The sequence below is a fragment of the Trachemys scripta genome, chromosome 2 (assembly GCF_013100865.1).
Source record: "Trachemys scripta elegans isolate TJP31775 chromosome 2, CAS_Tse_1.0, whole genome shotgun sequence".
NCBI classification, from domain to species: domain Eukaryota; kingdom Metazoa; phylum Chordata; order Testudines; family Emydidae; genus Trachemys; species Trachemys scripta.
In genome coordinates, this window is record NC_048299.1 from 268,590,572 (window position 1) to 268,611,723 (window position 21,152).

The window sequence follows — 21,152 nt, forward strand, 5'->3', positions numbered from 1 at the left end:
TCATTGAGATAGGACCTAAACACAGCAGCCTGGTGAGTGTCCAGTAGGCTTTGCCGTGGCTGTGATATCAAGGCTTACCATTAGAGCCTTGCCAATCTGTGGATATACGCTTTCTAGCCATGGATGCAGACATCTGTGGACCATGTTTGCGGATAGATGCGGATTCAAATTTTGTATCTGCGCAGGGTTCTACTTACCATTACCAGGATCTTGGAAAGACCCAACTTCCCCAGACTCCTGCTACAGAGCCTTTCTCTATCAGCTTGTCTCCCTGGAGAGCCCCTGGAAACTGATCCCCCTTCCTCTCTTGAGAGGGCTTTATAACGGTTTAGTGTCCTTATGATCTCTACACTCCAGCCACTTCATGCTGGAACCTGGCAGTATGTCACTGCCCTGTTATTTCCCCCCAGCATTTATTGGAAGGTTTGCTTATTTATTGCTGTCGTGTTGCTTTTCTGCTTGTTTTTTTTTCCCCTGACAGCTCTCTCTTGAGCTAGATCAATAAATTCAAATAGAAAAGTCTATAACCAGATATACAAGAACTTCACCACACTGACCAGGTCACATACAGTGTTCATAAAATGATTATATCTCAGTACTCTTTTAGATTATTATATAGCAGCTCCATATTTGCCAGAGTCCTAATCCCAAACACCTTACAATCAAAGAAGAAAAGCAGCATATGAAGAAAGTAGAATGACAGACAACCAACCATATTTTATATATGCTTACCATTTAAGAAAAAAATTGGCATTACATAAAAGAAATTTCCACTTTCTTGTCTCTCCGCTGAACCACCATATATTGGCTGATTTCTTGCAGTTACTGAGCAGATGCTGGTCAACTGCACTAATCAGTATATATCTTGGTGCCAAATACAGGAAGTTTAATTTTCATTGTAAGCCTAGTAGGGCTATATTCTCTGCTTCAACCTCAGAAAGGATTTTAGATTCTTAGATTTTATTTATCCCTTCTCCATCTTGCCAGCCAGTGTCACAAGGTCTTTTGAGAAAAGTCTAACACAAAATAGCAAATGTGTGGACTGGTCTCTAATAGAGACAAGATTTGAGTTCATCCTGATCTTCTGTGGTAGAGAATTCCACAGGCATCCTTCACCTAAAATGACTCTGCTACGGCTCCGACATGTTTTGTAATTTCAAACAGACCATTGAGGTTGGTCCCGGTTTCCTTTGCCTGGGGGTGTGTGAAGGATTGGTATTGTATGGTTATGTAGCAAACCTCTAAACAAGTGGCTGTGGCCTTTCCTGATTTGGGGTTTTTTTGTCTTGTGGCTTCTCAAACTAATTGGAACAGGGATCAAGTAGGGAATAGAGGGTGTGAATTTGTTATCTTTTTACTTTATAGATAGTTCCTGTGGGATATCATATTCTTAGTTCTAGACAGATTCTGTCTGCTGGGATATGCTGTTAGTAATATTGTAACTCCTGACATGGTATATATCTACTGTAGCCAATTTCTTGTGTACTATATTACCTTTTTGTTTGGCTAGCAGTTCTTGTTTTCAATGGTGATGGGGACTTTTGGATAGTCTGTGGTAATCCAATGGGTTGCCAAGCATGAAAGCTACCTTCCCTGTTTAGATACTTTTCCTGTGACCTATAAGTCAGAGAGTCCCTTGTGCTGAAGGTGCTTTCTACCATCAGCCTAGCAGGATAAACTATGTTGTCAGTTTCAGGTCCAGATTACTAAAATAAAAAAAACCAACCCATGGGCGTGGAAGATGGAAACACTAAGCCTATGGGGCTCAGCATTAGCAGTGGCCAGAGGAACTATACATGCCACTTCATGCTGGAGGGGAAAATGAAATTAACAGAAAACAGAAGACTGAGGATTTGACACTGTATTTACCCAGTGGTGGCCATTAACACATTCGTACACACTATCAAAGAAAAACACCAGTCAGTGACGTTTAAAAGCATTTACTCTTAAACTGTGAAAGCATAACTGTGTGTGATCAGTGCAATTTCTAGTGGAGAGATGTTAATAACAACAAACGCCTACTAGTCAATTTAATCAGAGGTCAAAGGATTGATTAATCTTCCCTCTCACCTCTGGGAGCATGGGGTCCCTCCAGCTAATGAATAAGATCCTTCAGTGCCCTGGGAAGAGGCGTTTGCAATGCTACTGCTCAAGCTATACTTATTTTGTGGGTTAATATAAGCTTCCAAGTTTCTAAGGCTGTCAATCCATTACCTTTCCTGAGCTCTAAATTCATTCTATGAAAGAAAAAATAATCAAACCTTGTCTAGCTGTCCTTGTTGAAAAATTAGAATCCCCCTGATCTGTTCTAAAGGGATTTTCAAAGATCAGTTTAGCTATAATCTACAGTAAACACAATATAAAGCAGTGTCCCTGAACCTGACCTAAGTAGTGCAGAATAAAAGTTTATTGAACAGCTGCTAATACAACCATTTGGAAAGCATCTTGCATAAGAAAAAGGAGACACGCTATCTGAGGCCTGGTCTACACTAAAAGGTTAGGTGACCCAGCTACATCACTCAGGGGTGTGAACAATCCACATCCCTGAGCAATGTATTAAGCCAACCTAGCCCTGGTGTAGACAGCGCTAGGTCTATGGAAGAATTCTTCCACCTCTCAGAGAGGTGCAATTACTTATGTTGACAGGAGAACCCCTCCCCACTACTGTAAGTAGTGTGCACACTGAGGCATTATAGCGATGCAGCTGCAGAGCTGCAGCTGTGCCACTGTAGTGTTTCAAGTGTAGAAAAGCCCTGAGTATGATCACTTTCTCAAAACCCGACTAATTCTGGAGTGTCCATTTTTCTAATTAATAGAAAGCTTATGCGGCATCTTCAACAAGGATTTTATAACGCTCCACATTAAGGAAAAAGGGGTATCTATACAAAGTTCTCAGCTTAGAGGACAGGTGGCTATAGAGTGCTAATGCTTGATGAAAATGCTGCAGTGACAGCACTTAAACAGTCTTGAACTTGACATGATCTAGTTCAGTGTTTCTCAACCTGGGGGCACTCAGAGGTGTTCCAGGGGGTACATCAAACTCATCTAGATCAGTGTTTCTCAACCTGGGGGTTGCAGCCCCCAGTGGGGTCATGGGACAGGTGTGTGTGTGGGGGTGGTACGTGCAGGGCTGGTATTAGGGGATGGCAAGTAGGGCAAATGCTTGAGGTTCCACGCTACACGGGCCCAGTGAATCTATGTTACATGCTTCAGCCCCGCTGCCTGGGGCTCAGGCTTTAGACAAGGCTCACAAGTGAAAAATAGGCTCAACTATGAAATGTAAGTACAATATTTACATTCCAATCAATTTATTGTATAATTATATGGCAAAAATGAGAAAGTAAACAATTTTTCAGTAATAGTGCGCTGTGATTCAAAATCAGACATAAAAAGGCAAAAGTAAGCAAGTAGTTTTTAAGTGAGCTGAAACTTGGGGTACGCAAGACAAATCTGACCCCTGAAAGGGTACAGTAGTCTGGAAAGGTTGAGAACCACTGATCTAGTACAGTCAGAGGGAAGAAATATTTTTTCTTTATTCTTCAGCAATAGTCTGCAGCAATAAACTAACTTTCTACTAAAGAAAGATCTCCAGGAAATGAAAGGAAAGGTGTTAAAAGCCATCTTTATGATAGTGTACACATAAAAGCATTTATGAGAAAAGGAATGACCTCAGAATTTCCAGAGACATCAAAATAGCTTAAAACCGTAAATGAATGACCAATATTACTCCTGGGGGGATTCTGCTCTGATGCGGGGGGCACAGAATTCATATGGCCAGCATTTTTCTGTGCCCCCTGCGCAATAAAATGCCAAAAAAAAAAAAAAAAAAAAAAGCTGCCGGGGGACTTATGCATCCCCGGCAGCCCATCTGTTTCAGCATGCCTAGAAAAGCCTCAGAGATGGGGTTCCTAGGCATGAATTCATCATCCTGCGTGTTCATCATCGGGGGGTCTGGACTGAGCGTATGTGCATGCCAGTGACTTACTTCTGGGGGGATTCTGCAGGACTGCGTGGCCGCAGCAGAAAACACCCCCGCACCATGCACATTTCCTGCTTTTTCCCGCAGAAAATAGCAGGGATGCTGCGGGGGGACATGTGTGCAGTTTTTTGGGGGGATTGCCCCCCTAAGCAGAGGCAAGGCATGGTGGGCACACAGGGTTACATGCCACTGCCCCCTCCCTCCTGCAAAGGCAGAGCTGCCCAGCTAGGGGGCTGACTCTGCAGCTGAACCCTGGGTCATAGTGCTAGTTGTGCTTCCCCTTCTGTGTTCTGGGAGCCTTCCTATTTTCTGTGGAACAGTGAGTGTCCGCGGTGGGACTGGGTAAGGGGGGTGGGGGAAATGAGGGAAGATGGGGTGTGGGGGGGGGGGGGGCAGTGGCAGGGGAATGTGGGAGGGGGGGGGGTGGGGTGGCGAAGAAAAGGGGATAGGGGAATTGCAGGGGGAAGCGGGATCCCAGCATGCAGCGTCCCCTCGACAGCAGCTGGGGATCCTCATTAAGCAGGCCCATCGAACGCTCACCCTGACAAGCCCTACCTCCCTATACCCAGACCCATCTGACAAGCCCCACACCCAGGGTATATTTGTATCACCCTTTCAGGGTTTTCTCTGCAAACACAAAGTCTAAAAATTACTTAAAAAAAAGAAAAAAAAAAAAAAACACACATCACTACCCTCTCTCCCCCCCAAAATTCTCACAAACAATCACTTCACTATAGAAGCTGGGTCGTGAAGAAAAATGACAAATATGTTGATGCTTGCAATAAAATCACAATTCAGCAACACTATTTTCCCTTCCTATTCTTCCTTATCCCTAGATTCTCTCTCTCCCATATATCCTATACTCTCATACACCCCGAAGCATGTACACAGAGCCACATATGCACACAATCCTAATATTCATATCTAGGGCCCTACCAAATTCACGGCTATGAAAAATGCGTCACGGACCGTGAAAATCTGGTCTCCTGCCATGAAATCTGGTCTTTTGTGTGCTTTTACCCTATACTATATAGATTTCATGGGGGAGACCAGCGTTTCTCAAATAGGGGGTCCTGATCCAAAAATGGAGTTGCAGGGGGGTCACAAGTTTATTTTAGGGGGGTTGCAGTATTGCTACCCTTACTTCTGCACTGCCTTCAGAGCCGGGCAGCCAGAGAGCGGCGGCTGCTGACTGAGGGTCCGGCTCTGCTGGAAGCAGTGCAGAAGAAGTTCTCCAGCTGCCCACCCCTGAAGGTTGCGTTGCCACCAGCAGCAGTGCAGAAGTAAGGGTGCCAATACCATACCATGCCACCCTTACTTCTGTGCTGCTCCTTCAGAGCTGGGTGGCCAGAGATTGGTGGCTGCTGATTGATGGCCCAGCTCTACACACAGCAGCACTAAAGAAAGGGTGGCAATACCATAACATGCCATCCTTCTGGTCTGCTGCTGCCACTGCTCTTCCAGCTGCCCAGCTCTGAAGGTAGCACTGTCACCAGCAGCAGTGCAGAAGTAAGGGTGGCGGTACTGTGACCTTTCCCCCTCCCCCTGCAACTCCTTGTTGGGTCAGGACCCCTACAATTTGCATGAAATTTCAGATTTAAATAGCTGAAATCATGAAATTTAAGTTTTTTAAAATCCTATGACCGTGAAATAGACCAAAATGGACCATGAATTTGGTAGGGTACTATTCATATCCATGCCCACACTTGTACAGCTGTACAAATTTCTAACTAGTTGTCTATTCCCACTGTCATTGCAATGGCTAGAGGATGGGCATTTCAAGAAGATGTTACCTCATCCCCACACATGTGAGGTCAGAAAGGTGTTGGCGATCACACTGCCCTTACAGACTAGCCTTGTAACCCACTGAAAAGGGCCCAAAACAGACAAATGCCCAGGCTTGGTTTTACGGAGTCAATAATTAACATTTGTAAAGAAGTCTGAAATCCTGTGATGAAAAGATTACTATAGAAAATACTTTGCACATAGCCATAAAATACTCCATTAAATATCAATTCAAGTACTTGATTTACAGAAACATACTTGTTCTTGCACTCCTAATTTGTACACTCAAATACTGCATGTGTACACTATCTGTATGCATAAATGTCCAATTAGATACCTAACTAATCATTTGTGCTTGCAAATACCTGATTTGCACTCACATTTAAGGTAGCTGTACACATAAATCAGGTCCTAAAAATATGATGCTGCTATTAAAGGAAAAAAGAATGGTTTTCTACTCTTCTATTGATTTATCATTCATATCTTCAGCTCCTTCTTTAATATCCTTTACATACTTTTATTACTCTATATAAACTCAGTTATTTTTCCTAAGTCTCCAAACTCCCTTTCATACCTTTACATCAGGCCTTTAAAGAAAGCTGAGGACAGCTTTGAATGTTATGTAACTCCCAGATGAGGAGCAAGCCTTTATAGGAGATGACCAAATTGCTAAATATTGCTGGTTTTCAGATCACAAATATTCTGAACATTTATTAATCTTACTCCAATTACTTTATTTCTATTTTGTGAGCATTAAGTAATACCCACAAACTAAAAACAATCTGATTATATAGTGAATAATTATGGTTACCTGGAATAGCTTCATGTGCTGTCAAAACCACGCTTATAATAGGATTTTTAGCTCCTGAAATCTGGTCGCCTTCCTTTGCGGATAGAGTTTTCTCAGTTTTCTGTATCCGTGGCCTCTTCGGAGTTTTTTCTCGCTCATCTTCCTTCCTGTCAAGGTCAACGTCAGAATCATTACCTAAAGAGCAAACATCAAAAAGAACATAACTATGTACAAGTGAAATGTTGTTATATATTTACACTGTGGAAAGAATGGGGAGATACTTAATGTAATTATATGTATTAGGGAAAGCAGATTTAAAGATAAAAGGTGGGATTTTCAAAAGTGATTTAGGAGCATAAGTCCCTCTTAAAGTCATGTGTATTCTTAAATCACACAAGCACTTTTGAAAATCCCACCAAAAGGTTTCTGAAACTTGATGACTTTGTGAGCTAGCGAACAGAGGACCGCCAACAGGGGAGTTTGAGAGAGAGTGAAGGAGATCCCCCTGCTGAATGAACAAGGTGCAAGTACTAACCTTGGGGTGAGTGACTTTGTTTGACTGTTTGTGTTTTTCTTTTTCTTTCAGGTTATTTAAGTTACAGGGTCAACTGGGATTGTGTGATTGAGGACTGTTTGAGCCTTTGTTCCCTTGATCAGCCTCAATCAGCCTTGTGATCACCCTCCCCCTGTGTGACTAACGAGGGAGTAGGGTTGACCTAGGAGGGAAGGCCTTAAAAGCCAGAGGTTTCAGCGTGGTAGCTGTGTTAGTCTGTATCAGCAAAAACAATGAGGAGTACTTGTGGCAGCTTAGAGACCAACAAATTTATTTGGGCATAAGCTTTCGTGGGCTAAAACCCACTTCATTAGATGCATGGAGTGGAAAAAAACAGTAGGAAGGTATATATACACACAGTACATGAAAAGATGGGAGTTGCCTTACCAAGTAGGGGGTCAGTGCTAACGAGACAATTCAATTAAAGTGGAAGTGGGCTATTCTCAACAATAGAATACCAAGGGAGGAAAAATCACTTTTGTAGTGGTAATGAGGCCAAAGTAAACAGGGTGGCCCATTTCAAACTATTGACAAGAAGGTGCGAGTAGTATGGAAATTAGTAGGGGGAAATTAGTATGGGAAATTAGTTTTTGTAGTAACCCATCCACTCCCAGTCTCTACGCAAAAGAATACATGGACACAAATCAGACGTCAATAATTATAACATTCAAAAATCAGTCAGAGAACGCTTCAATCTCCCTGGACACTCAATAAACAGACTTAAAAGTGGCAATTCTTCAACAAAAAAAACTTCAAAAACAGATTCCAACGAGAAACTGCAGAACTGGAATTAATTTGCAAACTGGACACCATCAAATTAGGCCTGAATAAAGACTGGGAGTCAATTGTTTGACCGTGGTCACCCCATTTAAGGTGGTAAACTGTTATGCATCAAACCCTTAGAGTGACAACAGCCCTAATATATCTAGGCTATCCATGGGAGGGCTGGTCAGTGCAGAACACACATTTTCAGGGGGAAATTCAGAATTGGGAATGTGTTGGAGTCACCTTGCAAGTAATAACCAAGGCTGGTGGAAGCCAGGATGTGGCTGGTCTTTGCTGACAGGCTGTGGCTGCACACAGACATTCGGGGAGTGATTTACACACTGGCAGGCTGTTTGCGAGCAACTCGGGAGAAAACTACCAAAGCAGGGCACTGCAAGGTGCCCCAGGTTGCAGGGCAGGAGGTAACACAGAACTTCACTGGTCTGGATTGCACCCAAGAACGTCACAACTACGTTATATAAAGATATATTATAGGCCAAATTCAAAAAAGTGATGTAAATTATATGAGTACATGGGTATAGATCAGGGGTGGCCAACCTGTGGCTCTGGAGCCACATGCGGCTCTTTAGAAGTTAATATGCAGCTCCTTGTATAGGCACCGACTCCAGGGCTGAAGCTACAGGCACCAACTTTCCAATGTGCCGGGGGGTGCTCACTGCTCGACCCCTGGCTCTGCCACAGGCCCTGCTCCCACTCCACCGCTTCCTACCCCCTCCCCAAGCCTACCGTGCCCTCGCTCTCCCCCTCCCCCCCTGAGCCTCCTGCTTGCCACGAAACAGCTGATTGAGAGGTGCGGGGAGGGAGCGGGAGGCGCTGATCTGTGGGGCTGGGAGGCTCTGGGAGCGGAGGGGGGGTGCTGATGAGGGGGCTGCTGAGATATTACTGTGACTCTTTGAAAATGTACATTGGTAAATTCTGGCTCCTTCTCAAGCTCAGGCTGGCCACCCCTGATATAGATTATATACCACAAGGGAGAAATGTAGCAGGGAAGGAAAAAGCAAAGATTTTAAGAAATTGTATGTTAGTGTCTCATACAAAAATTGTTTCATCATATTTTTCTTCCCTGTCGTCTGGTCATCTCTGTATGCAATTTATGCTCACTAACTTGTAAATCTCATCACCATTTGAAACACCTCTGAATCTGTAAATTAATATAGTTTTAAGAGATTACTGCTGTTTTTGTTAGACCATTTGCATCGGGAACAACAATTTCAAAATCAGGATTCAGCCTGATTGGAGCTGACACCTCTGAAAATAAGAGAAAAATATAAAGATGAGGGCAGATTTTTAAATATAATACGGTTGCCATAGCAGTAAATGAAAAACTGTGTTCTAAAGCTATTATTGCAGTGCTGGATTCAAGCACTACTGCCAAAGGGCCAACGATGGACCAGCCCTACACAGCTGCATGGTTATATGGGGAAATAAGATCCCCCATACTCACTCCCTGCACCTCTACGGCAGGCAAAAGGGAAGAGCCGGGACTGATCACCTGTTTCCCCCCCCTCCAAATTGTGCCCCCTCTCTGAGGCACACTTCCTTCCCTGGGTTCCTATTCAGAGCTAGATGCAAAGAGTGGAGGAAGCTAGCACAAAGCGTTAATGTGGGCTATGGCTAACATAAGAGTGAAAAAAATTAGTCTTCTAAAGAGGAAGAAATATTAATTAACAGATGGGACAATACTGACAGATTCAGTCTGTCAGTGACCAGAAATCTGTTAGGAATTTAAAATAACTTGCCAAGATAGTATAAAATTCAATAAAGCTCCAATCAATAAATAGGAAGCGATAAAGGTGAACAAACACTATTCGGAAAAGAAGGCAATGAACTTGTCAAAGAGGTTTTTAATTGGAAAAATACAATAATTGTAGTCTGAAGAGACATAGCAGTTCCTTCAATTCAAAACACAAGAAAGATCTAAGGAGAATATATGTATTATGTTACATACTGCTCACCTGTGGTCATTTATGTGGCCTGATACCTTGCCAGAAGCCCAAATAACAACAATCAAGGGAGAACAAACAGAAGAAGCTGAGTAATACGTCTATTTGGACCAAGAAATTAACATGTGCCACGATCAGGAAGGTGAACTCTTACAAAGAAAGAAAGCAGGTTGGTGCGCATTCAATTCTATCAAGGATGTCCTCCAAGGCAACATGCGCCAGCCTTTTCAACTCAACAGTACTGCCAGCAATGTTGTACGGCAGCGAAACATGGGCGCTGACAAAGACAGAGGCGCAGCAACTGTCTGTCATGGAGAGGGCAATGTAAAGAAGAATTCTGGGAATTTCAATCTGTGACCGAGTCCACAGTGAAGCGATCAGACAGCAGAGTGGAGTGCAGGACATGGTGAGAGCAGGCATAGTAAATGTGATGGGCCGGGCATAGAGCGAGACTGACAATCGATGGACTGCAGCTGTTGCTGAGTGGTACCCACAGGAACTGAAATGACCACTCGGCCGACCTCCAAAGAGATGGGAAGATTTTATCGTGGAAAGACATGGCCGCACATGGAGAAGGAAAGCCAGGATACAAGAAGAATGGAAAATGTGTTGTGATCCGCACAATCTATGAAAGGGCTGAAGGACAGATCAATCAAGGTGATCAGGGTGACAGTCCACCTCTGAACCTCTGTAAATTAGGACAGTCTTAAAAATGGGTGTGCAGAAGTAATTAACTTTAGACCAGCATACAGTAGATCAATTTAACACTATACAGAATCCTTATAGAATTTCTCAGGATAATAATAGTGCTTTATCAAAATCTCATTTTAAATTCAGTATGTAAAAAAGTTGCAGCAGGCTGCTAAAAGCTAAACATGAAGAAATAATTCTAAAGCGAAAAATATCTTTTACTCTTGATAGTGGGCCCAATCCTGAAATGTGTCAAGTGTCTCAAACAAGGTCTTGCAACTCAATTCCCATTGTATTCAGTGAAAGCTGGGAATGCTCAGCACCTTGCAGAACTAGTCCAAGTATTTGCAAAGGTGCTTAGAATATGTTCAATGCAATAGAAATGCTGTTATCAAAAAGATCCAACTCGGGGTCAAGAATTGGTAAGAGGTAAAATTTGACTGATCAGTAAATTACAAGTTACAGTTAATGCTGAATATCAGTGTTATGATCATTGATGAGGCAAGTCTGAAACAACACATGTGATAAACTTCTGTCTAGACAATGTTTGGTCTCAGCCAAGTCCTACAAAACCTCTCATGTCCCATCCTGCAGCCCTTACTCACATAAGCAATCCTCACCATTTGCATAGTCTCATTGACTTTTATGGGAGTTGTAATTGCTCAGGCTCCCCAAGGTCAGGAACTAAAGAGTAGAAAATGACCCCGCCAAGATCTTTCGACTAAACCTCATTTTAAGTTACAAGGCTATGCTATTTCCGAGTTAAGACCTGACAAAAATGCATGACAAAAATTTTCAAAACATAACTAATGCCTATTTTTTCTGAGACTCTCCACATGTACAAAATCTGAAATGGAAGTGATCTGTTTCGTGGATACTGGGGTGGTTTGGGGAAACAGCTTTACAATGGAAAGCCAGTCTTGAAGTTAACGAGGGAGAGGATACTGGCTCTCTAATATGAGAGAACTAAATTATTGCTGAGGTAATCTCGTTGGAATAAACAACTCTGCCTTCACTGTTGTAGTTAATGCATTCTGGCATGAGTGTTTTCTGTTTTCTCCAAATAGGACACCTTACCCCATAATACTCCTGGTGTATTACAAATGAAGCTTCCTGAGTGGTTTTAAGTTGATTTAGGAGAAAATGAAATGTATTCAGCTTAGAAGGTCTAAACAAAGTTTTGCCAAATGGTAAGCAAAAGTATTTGCTTGCTCATAACTTTATTTAAATGAAGTTCCTCACTTCAGCTCCCCCTTGCTAAGGCACATCACGCAGTGAGTCTGAACAGCTGGCACTTCGTTTCAACAGACTAATATATTGACCTTCCCTGTCCAGTGAAATGCATTTTAAATCCCAGTTGTGCTTGTACAAGTAATATAAGGCAGTGCCAGATCTTTATACCACATGTAAGGAATGTTCAAATTGGTGGTGATGAGAAAGGCTACTGTCAAATCCATGGAGTATCAATATTTTCAACGTTATTTCAAACTAGATTGTCCAACCATCCCAATTTTCTGATCAGAGTCCCTAATTGCAGGTGCTGCCACGTGCAGCCTTAATTGAAGGCATGCCTGGTGCATCCTCAAGGTACCACTACCAGTACCTAATTGGCATGCTCGAGTGCTGTTCATTGAAGGATTTTAAGTTTTACTTTATTCCACTAGGCCTCTACAGCAGTGGTGCTCAAACTAGGGCCGCCGCTTGTTCAGGGAAAGCCCCTGGCGGGCCGGGCTGGTTTGTTTACCTGCCGCATCCGCAGGTTCGGCTGATCATGGCTCCCACTGGCTGCGGTTCGCCACTACAGGCCAACAGGGGCTGCAGGAAGGGCGGCCAGCACATCCCTCGGCCCACGCCGCTTCCTGGAGCCCCTGTTGACCTGGAGCGGTGAACCGCAGCCAGTGGGAGCCCCAATCGGCCGAACCTGACGACGTGGTAGGTAAACAAACCAGCCCGGCCCACCAGGGGCTTTCCCTGCACAAGCCGCGGCCCTAGTTTGAGAACCACTGCGGAGGTAGATACTCTGGTGCTACAGATCAGGCCTAGGGGCTCCCTTCTCCGGTAAGTACAGTGTGGGGAGGGAGCCAGGGTTCCAGCTGTGGCTAGTTCTACCCTGAGTCTGGCATAGTTGAGAGCAACCTCAGGGCTGCTCTAAGTGACACCAGCTGTTAATCATGCCCAAGGAGCCATTGGCCACGCAAGGGGTCTACAGGATGCAGGTATTGCACTGATCCAAGAGGAGGGGGAAATTCCTCTTGTAAATTTTCAAAACTGGCCATGCAAAAGTTTTGTGTGAAATCAGTAATTACTTGTGTAAGTATAACACAGGAGTGGCCAAATTTACTGACCCTCCGAGCTGCATACAATAATCTTCAGGAATTTGAGAGCTGCAAGACATGCACAACCTGCCCCACGGGGCAGTGCCTGCCGGGGCATGGGGCTTCTGCCCCAATGCTCCCAGTGGGGCTAAAGCCCTAGTCCCACCACAGGGCAGAAGATCCTAGTCCCACCACCCTGCCGGAGGGCAGAAGCTCCAAGCTCCCCCCCAACCTAGTCTGGTAGGCGAAGAATGGGGTGGGGTACGTGGGAGGCTCTGCGAGCTGCACTTTAACGGTAAAAGAGCCACAGGCAGCTCACAAGCCACAGTTTGGCCATGCCTGCTATAGCGTTTTTGTGACCAAAATGGAGTCTGCTCTGTAGGGCAGCTCTGGCCAAATGAAGGCACGTGCAGAAACACAGCAGGTAAACTCCTTTCCACCCCAAGGGCACCTTTTCTAACTCCCGGGACTAAACTCTCTCTCTCTCTCTCTCTCACACACACACACACACACAATCAGAGGGATGAATGTAGAAAAACAACAGGGAGAGAAGACTGGGGGGAGAGATACGGGGGGGTAATAAAACAAAGGTTACATCCAACACAGAGACCCATGTGCCTGGCACAATATAAAAGGACAGGCACCAAGCAATGCATCTAGACTCAGAGTTTAGGAATCCTGGGCAGAGTTCCAGTCTGGCAGTGAGTCTTCAGCACCTGGTCGTCTTCGGTGCCAAGATACTTTCCCCAGCAAACCCCTTGGGTGCCCTTTTCTGCCACAATCTGCAAACTCACGAAGGGACAATCTCCCCACTTAGCTAACTACAGCCTCCCTCCTTACTCCCAATGCAGTCACAAGACCCAGTACTCACAGCCCCATACAGCTCTGGGTAACTGTGATACTGGGTCCGGCTCCAGTTTGTCCATCTCAGGTGATTCCTTCCTGGCACAGTGCTCCTCCTGGCTCCTGTCCTGGAAAGTCCTGGGTTGACTGCTCCGTCCTTCCTGGGCTTTGGGCTGTCTCAGCTGCTTTGCTACAGATGGGCCTGCTTGCTGTAGACCTCTTGTTTGGAGCTACAGACACACACCTGGCCCAGTTACTCCCCCTACTTCAACTCTCCTCCCCCCAAAACAACCAGCACTTCCTCTGCCTGAGGAAGGTTTTTAAAGGAGCCGTGCTCTCTAAACACCAACAGGATTATATTTGCATAAAACACCCATTTGAGTAAGAAGTGAGAATTACTTATTGACAGTCATAAGTAAACTTTTTAAAAGCACCGAAGTGACTTAAGATAGCAAGTAGGTTTCAAAAATGATTTAGGCTCCTAAGTGACTTAGAATCTTTGAAAATGTTATCCCCTGTCTACATAAGAAAACTGTACCTGTTTAACTTAAGTTGAATTTTAATCTGATTTACTTAAACTAGTACGGCCTCCTGCATAGACACTTATTTTAGTTTAACAGAAGCTTACTTTGGTATTCATGACTCTCTCACAAACCAAGAAGGGAATGAGCTGGATTCATATTTTGGGTTTGGACTTTTTTAGGGTATTCAAAATTCCTTGATAAGTGAACTCTGGGAAATGCAGGTGAGCTGTGGGTTGGTGGGTGCAGGTGCAGTGGATCCATGCTGTTTGAGAAGGCTTCCCAAATGTGTGATCCTTTCAGCAAAGTAGGATAGTTCTTCACACCATGTGGTGCTTGGCTCTGATGCAGGTTGTAGGCACTTGGGACTGATGAAGCAATTTACCACCTTTGATAGCTCCTTGATGCAGGATTTGGCCGCCCCAGTGGAGGCTCACAGGAAGGTTTTTTTGTCTGGTAATGCAGCCTGACTATAGGCTCTGAAGAATTTATTATGTTTCATCCTGTCTAAATCAGCCTTTGTTTTCTGCCATCAGCACTCAAGTTTCCACACCCTCTCTTCAGCCAGTGCAGACTGTCAGAAAACTAAGAAGTTCTATGTGGGTGATGGGAAGGAAGGGACTGTTTAGGGGCAAGTGTGCCAATGGCTGAGGCCAGTGTAGAATGACAATGATTCACTGATTCTCAGACTCCTTGTCCTCTGGGTGGGGTGCTGTTGTCCTTTTAGCAGGCTTTGGAATTTGTTGGAGTCCATGAGTCTTCTTGGTCAAATCAGGATCATTGGTTTTTATTGCTGCCTGAGTGCTGGAAGGTCTCTGACCACTGCCTTAATGAGGTGACGGTCTGACAAGACAGTGACTGGATTGTAATGTCCTCTATCTTGATATCTAGGCCTAAGATCAGGTCCAAGGAATCACCCGCTGTGGTGAGTGAACCAGAGATAATCTGTGAAAATTCTAGGGAAGAAAGTGAAGAGATAGATTTTTGCATCTGTAGCCAAGTCGATTTGAATTGTGAAATCTCCCAGGACAATGAGTCTGGGGTATTTCACCACCATTACTGACAAAGTGTCAGTGAGCACTTTTCTGTATCCTTTTGTCTGTAGTGGCCTGTAAATAATCATAAAAATCTGTGTTGGCATTGGCTCTGGTTTCCACTGTTAGTAGAATGAAAATGTCTTACCTGAGGCATCTCTCTTGCATTTGATGTTTGCAGAGATGAATGCAGTACCACCTGCTTGTCTGGGTCTGTGGTGTACTGAGTACCCTGGGGAGACGAGGTGGGCTAGCACAGTGTTTGCAGGATCATCTAGCCAGGTCTCAGGGATGCAGACTATATCAGGCACTTCATAACTGATGATGTTGTGTGTTGCTTTTGTTTCTTAGCAGCAGATCTTGCATTAATCAGCACCAACTTTAGTTTGTGATACTTTCTGCTGTCTGCTTCTGACCTGTGCCTACCTAGTGGACCTGTGCAGTGTGTACAGATGTTAGATGTCTAGAATCTGGTCTGAGACACACCAGGAAGGTGAAGTAATATCTTTTATTGGACCAACTTTTGCTGGTGGAAGGCACAAGTTTTCAAGCCTCAGAAAGATCTTCTTCAGTTCTGGGGAAGTAAACCAAAGTGTCAGAATCTGGTTTCTTATTTCTGCTTTTTCTGTTTTCTTGGACAGTTCCTCCCAATTTGAATTGTGATAGGAGATGAAGTAAATGTTGCCATTGGATGTTCCAAGTGGAAGAATAGTTACCCCATTTGCCATATGCCCTGGGAAAGGCAGGTCTGGTTGGATATCTTTTGGAGCTGTAACCTGGCTGAGTCCTGCGAATGGGTGGACCTGGAACAGTATGTTCCTGGAGTACTGGTATGTGTGCTGGAACCATGGTAGAACAGCAGTAGAAATAGTAATAAATGGTAGGTCTGACCCCCTCAAGAGGAAGTGTAAATGGCTTCACCCATCCACTTCCTTGAAATAAGCTGTCTCTGTTATCATGACGCCACTGTTACTCTTACCTGCTTTGGGAGGGAGGTGGAGAGGAGAGAGGAAGAGAAGTAGCACCTACCATTTAGTCTTGTCTGAGCCAGAGCTGAAAAGTGGGTGGTAGTGAAGACTGGAGGAGCAGGGCTGGGATGCTTCCTTGTAGAAGAACAGAGCCCATGGGCAGCCTCCTTCCCAGTGGTGGTTCCTGAGCTGAGGGAGGGACAGGAAGGGGAAATCACAGCCTCACTGAACCTTTTGAGAATTGACACAAATTTTCTGAAGAGTGAGAAGTGGCTGAAGGTGAAAAGTGTCTGAAGGTTCTCCCCGTCTTTCCCCCAAATGTGGGCTGCGTGAAGGGCCAGCTGGAGCTGGACCCAGCTGCTGTTGCTGGAGCTGTGTCCCTGCCAAGGGGAGAAAAGTGGCTGGGGGAGCAGGGACTCGGCTCCTTTAAGGTCTCGTGGGATTCTCTGCTGTTTCGCTGCTGGTGCTGGCCATGTACAGGGTCACATGGAGTTAGACCCTGCTTCAGCAGCTGTGTTCCTGCTGGGGGGAGAGAGGAGAGTGGCTGTTCCCACCTGAAACAATCATCATCATCGCAAATGCAAAGGAATGTAGCTTCCTTGCAGATAAAGCACCACCCAGATCAATCTCTAGCTAGGCCTTAACGTGGCCTGACTGGATATTCGGTTTATGTCCATTGTTGGCAATGTTATTGCACCACCAAAGCTTCTGGTGATCACATGATCATCAGCTGTGAAACAATAGCAGGGATTCAAGAGATTTTTGAGAGGTCCAGCTAAGTCACAGAATTATAGAAGTGAGAAATGATAGAGACCTGTTAGGTCTCTCAGTTCATTTCCTTATGAACAATGCATAGGATTGACTCCAATACAATTTGGCAGTGTTTTGTCAAGTTTAGTTTTAAATGTCCCATATGATAGGGCTTCAGACATCTCACTCAAGAGACTGCTCCACAGCCTAATGCATCTTACTGTCTAGAAGTTTCTTGATATTTTCCCTTTTACTTCAATAATGCCTATCACAGCTGAGTTTACACATTTTAAATATTTGTAAATTTATCATAACCCCCTTAATCATATTTTAACCAAACTAATTTTTCCTCAGTAAGTAAGTGAATAATGTGTTACTACCCAGTTTCAACCTAGGAATCATATGAAAAGGTATATGTTAGCTTTACCACTCTTTTAACCAGTAAGTGCACTTTATAATCATGAGCTTATTTTCATAGAAAGAACAGCTGAAATTATCAACTAAAAGTAGCATAGCATTATACCATTCCATACACAGAAGCTTAAAGACATGGTTGCCACAGCAATCATAATTTGGCACCAGAGAGTGTATGTAGGGTTTTTAATATTGCTGAATACACTTTTTAATTTAAGCCTTAATAAATTACACAATGTGGTAGAGTTACAGTTGCTGTGGAAACCATAACTGAATTTCCTGGCTTGTGTGTGTGCGGAAGTTCTCAGCTAGTGTTTTGTGGCTTTTTAAATTTCTTGGTGCTTTTAATTTTTAAGACTAATAGCGAAATTTCGAACTGCCATATAAAATTGAAATGGTTACACATAGAACTTACACATACTAAGCTAGTGCATGCCAATTAGGACTGCTGCACTTTCTTCTTTACCCTCCTGTACCATAGATGCATAGGCTGTCCACCAGTTTCTGCCATTTATTTTCATCTTTTGCCAGTCTGTTCAGGCTTCTGAGTGTCATGTTGATGGATCTGGCTTCTTTCTCTATTGTTCTGTGTAACGTTTCTCTAGGGTGAAGTCATGTTGGTGGCACCCTTAAAATGCATCCTAATTACGTCCTCTGATGTCTTCTTACCACATTTGATGCTTTAGATAGGTTTGCTCAACTTAGAATTTCTGACGTTGCAAGAAACTCTTTCCAATAGTCTCTGAAGATCTTCCGCAGACATTTACTTTGGAGTGAGTTGATCTTCTCATCAATTTCTTTTGCAGTTTTTCTTGACTCTGCTCCATAAAGGAGGGCAGACATGATGCTGGTGTTTAAAATAAATAAATAAATAAATAATCATATTTTTGTGCCAGTGCCAATCATGCTACTTTTCCAAATCTTCTCAAGTTTATGGAAGTTGTTTGTTGTTTTTGATGTTCATTACTTGACTCTAGTGTGATGTCGCTGTCAATGTACATCTCATTCCTTACATAGAGAAAATTACTTACTTCATTGAATGTTTCTTCAGCCACACTAATGGTTACTTTTGGGACATTGATAGCCATACATTTTGTCTTTCCATTGTTGATGAACAAACCTACTTATTTTGCTGTATATACGGTGTCTTTTCTTCCATTAAGCAATGTGTTGAACTAAGCAAGACAATGTCATCAGCAAAAATCAGGTCATCCAAATGTACTTTATCATTTGTCCATAAAATTCCTTGGTTGCCTTCTGCAGTTATTTTCCTCATGATATAGTCTAGGGGTAGGCAAACCTATGGCATACGTGCCAAAGGCAGCACGCGAGCTGATTTTCAGTGGCACTCACACTGCCTGGGTCCTGGCCACCGGTCCGGGGGGGCTCTGCATTTTAATTTAATTTTAAATGAAGCTTAAGCAAGGGACCAGGACTTAAACATTTCAAAAACCTTATTTACTTTACATACAACAATAGTTTAGTTATATATTATAGACATATAGAAAGAGACCTTCTAAAAACGTTAACATGTATTACTGGCACGCGAAACCTTAAATTAGAGTGAATAAATGAAGACTTGGCACACCACTTCTGAAAGGTTGCCGACCCCGATATAGTCAATGACCAGTCCAAACAATATTGGAGATATAATACATCCTTGGCCTTAGTCCACTTGTCACTGCAAACCATTAAGTGATGCTGTCACCATCTCTGACTGCACATGCAGCATTATCATATATTCTTGATTATGCTAATTATTTTTGCAAGTATTCCATAATATGCCCCAATTCTTCCAAGATTTTCTCCTAGTGCACCGTCAAAAGCCTTCTGGAAATCTATACAATTTATCACAAGAGGCACTTCACGTTCCATACTTTGTTTTATAAAATGTCTGCAATCTACACAATGAGGACCTAAAGTCCAGAGAAAATCTCCAAGGAGTCCAAAAGAGTCACTGTTGGACTTGATATAGTACCAGGTCCCAACACCAATGCATCCTGTTCCTGGGCTTGCTCCTATAAGAATGACAGTACTGAGATCTTGACTTGCATAAAGAGGTAAGAGGAGAGGCTGTAGACCTTCTTTAATGGGCTCCTGATGCATAAATCCCACCTCTGACTGAAGAGGAGTAAGCATAGTCCAAAGGCCAAGGTGGTACGGTATCAGGTGGAGTGGAAAGGGACCAGGACTTAAACCGACCAACGAGATGTGGACACTGTGACGTTGTGCAGTCTATATGGTTTTATAAAAACATAATAAGAAGTGAATATAATGTAACTGGAATATGCTTCATGCAAAAGGTCTCTTGTAAGGTATCATTACAAAGCTTATAATCTACTGAGTGTGATCATCCTATTTGTATAAATGTACCACTCTTGTATCTGAAACTAGAAATATGAAATATAACTCTGAGGGCCTACTGTAATTATGCAAAGTGTGGGCCATTAATAGAGGTTTGTAATCTTGATGACTCTCATTAACCAGGACCATTGTCTGCAGATGGCTGTGTTTACCTGTTAGTCTTCCTGTATATGTGTGTGCTAGCAAGTGGGTAATGAAGTCTTGTAGTGACATGTGATCATGTCACCTGACCTGGAATCCATCTTTAACCTGGGTGCTTTTCCAGTGGGGGGAGGGTGGAAACCCAGAGGGACAAAAGGTTCCCGCCTTATGCGAAAGATATATAAAAGGGGTGGAAGAGAACAGAGGGAGAGAGGAGCCATCATGAAGAATCCCCTAGCTATCACCTGAGCTGGAACAAGAGCTGGACCAGGGGAAAGAATTGTGCCCAGGCCTGGAAGGTGTCCAGTCTGAGAAAAAGCTTACTGAAGCATCTCTGAGGGTGAGATTATCTGTATTCAGTTTGATTAGACATAGATTTGCGCATTTTATTTTATTTTGCTTGGTGACTTACTTTATTCTGTCTGTTACTACTTGGAACCACTTAAATCCTACTTTCTGTATTTAATAAAATCACTTTCTACTTAGTAATTAACTCAGAGTATGTATTAATACCTGGGGGAGCAAACAACTGTGCATCTCTCTATCAGTGTTCTAGAGGGCAAACAATTTATGAGTTTACCCTGTATAAGCTTTATACAGGGTGTAGTGAGTCGGTGTGGCTCCCCTCCTGCCCAGAAGAGGGAGCCCACGTGCAGGCACCAGAGTGGGTGGGACCACCACCGCCTGTCCCCGCCCCCCGGAAGTCCAGGGGCGGGACAGGAAGTATAAAGGCCGGCCGCCAGAGCTCAGTCGGCGGCCAGCCACCAAAGGGAGCAGACGTGCGGCCGGGAGCTCCCGGCCAGGAGACCGTCGAAGACCGAGGCCTGGACCCTAGCTGGCCTGAGCTACCCCGGGCCCGCTACGAGGAGGAGCCGCCGGAGCCCGTTCACGCCTGCCACTGGGAGAATCCCTGGGAACCGCACCCCACTAACCCTGAGGGTGAGACTGGACCCGAACCCCTTCGCCCCTGCTGCTATCCAGAGGAGCCGCCTGAGGACCATTGGCCGGACTTCCCGGCAGAGCTACCGGACTTGCCGCCGAGCCCGGGCAGAGAGGAGCCCATGCAGGTGGACTGGCCCGACCCCGGCGCAACGAACGAGGTAGGCTTTGAGGGGGATCACGGAAGTAGCCCGGGGGTAGCCGACCCCGGTCCGGCTACAACTGAGTGTGAGCCTATGTCAGTGTGTTGCGGTCTGGATACCCCACTGACCAGCAGCGGCAGCAACCGCTGTTAGGGCCCCGGGCTGGAACGCAGTGGAGTGGGTGGGCCTGCGTT

At 44.3% G+C, this 21,152-nt stretch overlaps 1 protein-coding gene across 1 annotated transcript in view; it reads right to left on the reverse strand.

Annotated features, from left to right (window-relative positions):
- The window catches only part of ZFAT (zinc finger and AT-hook domain containing), a 147,030-nt gene that overhangs the window by 87,890 nt on the left and 37,988 nt on the right, over positions 1-21,152 (reverse strand). Inside the window, exon 4 of the mRNA XM_034763661.1 lies at positions 6,576-6,749. Coding sequence (XP_034619552.1) covers positions 6,576-6,749 — 174 coding nt within the window. The remainder of the gene's footprint in view (positions 1-6,575; positions 6,750-21,152) is intronic.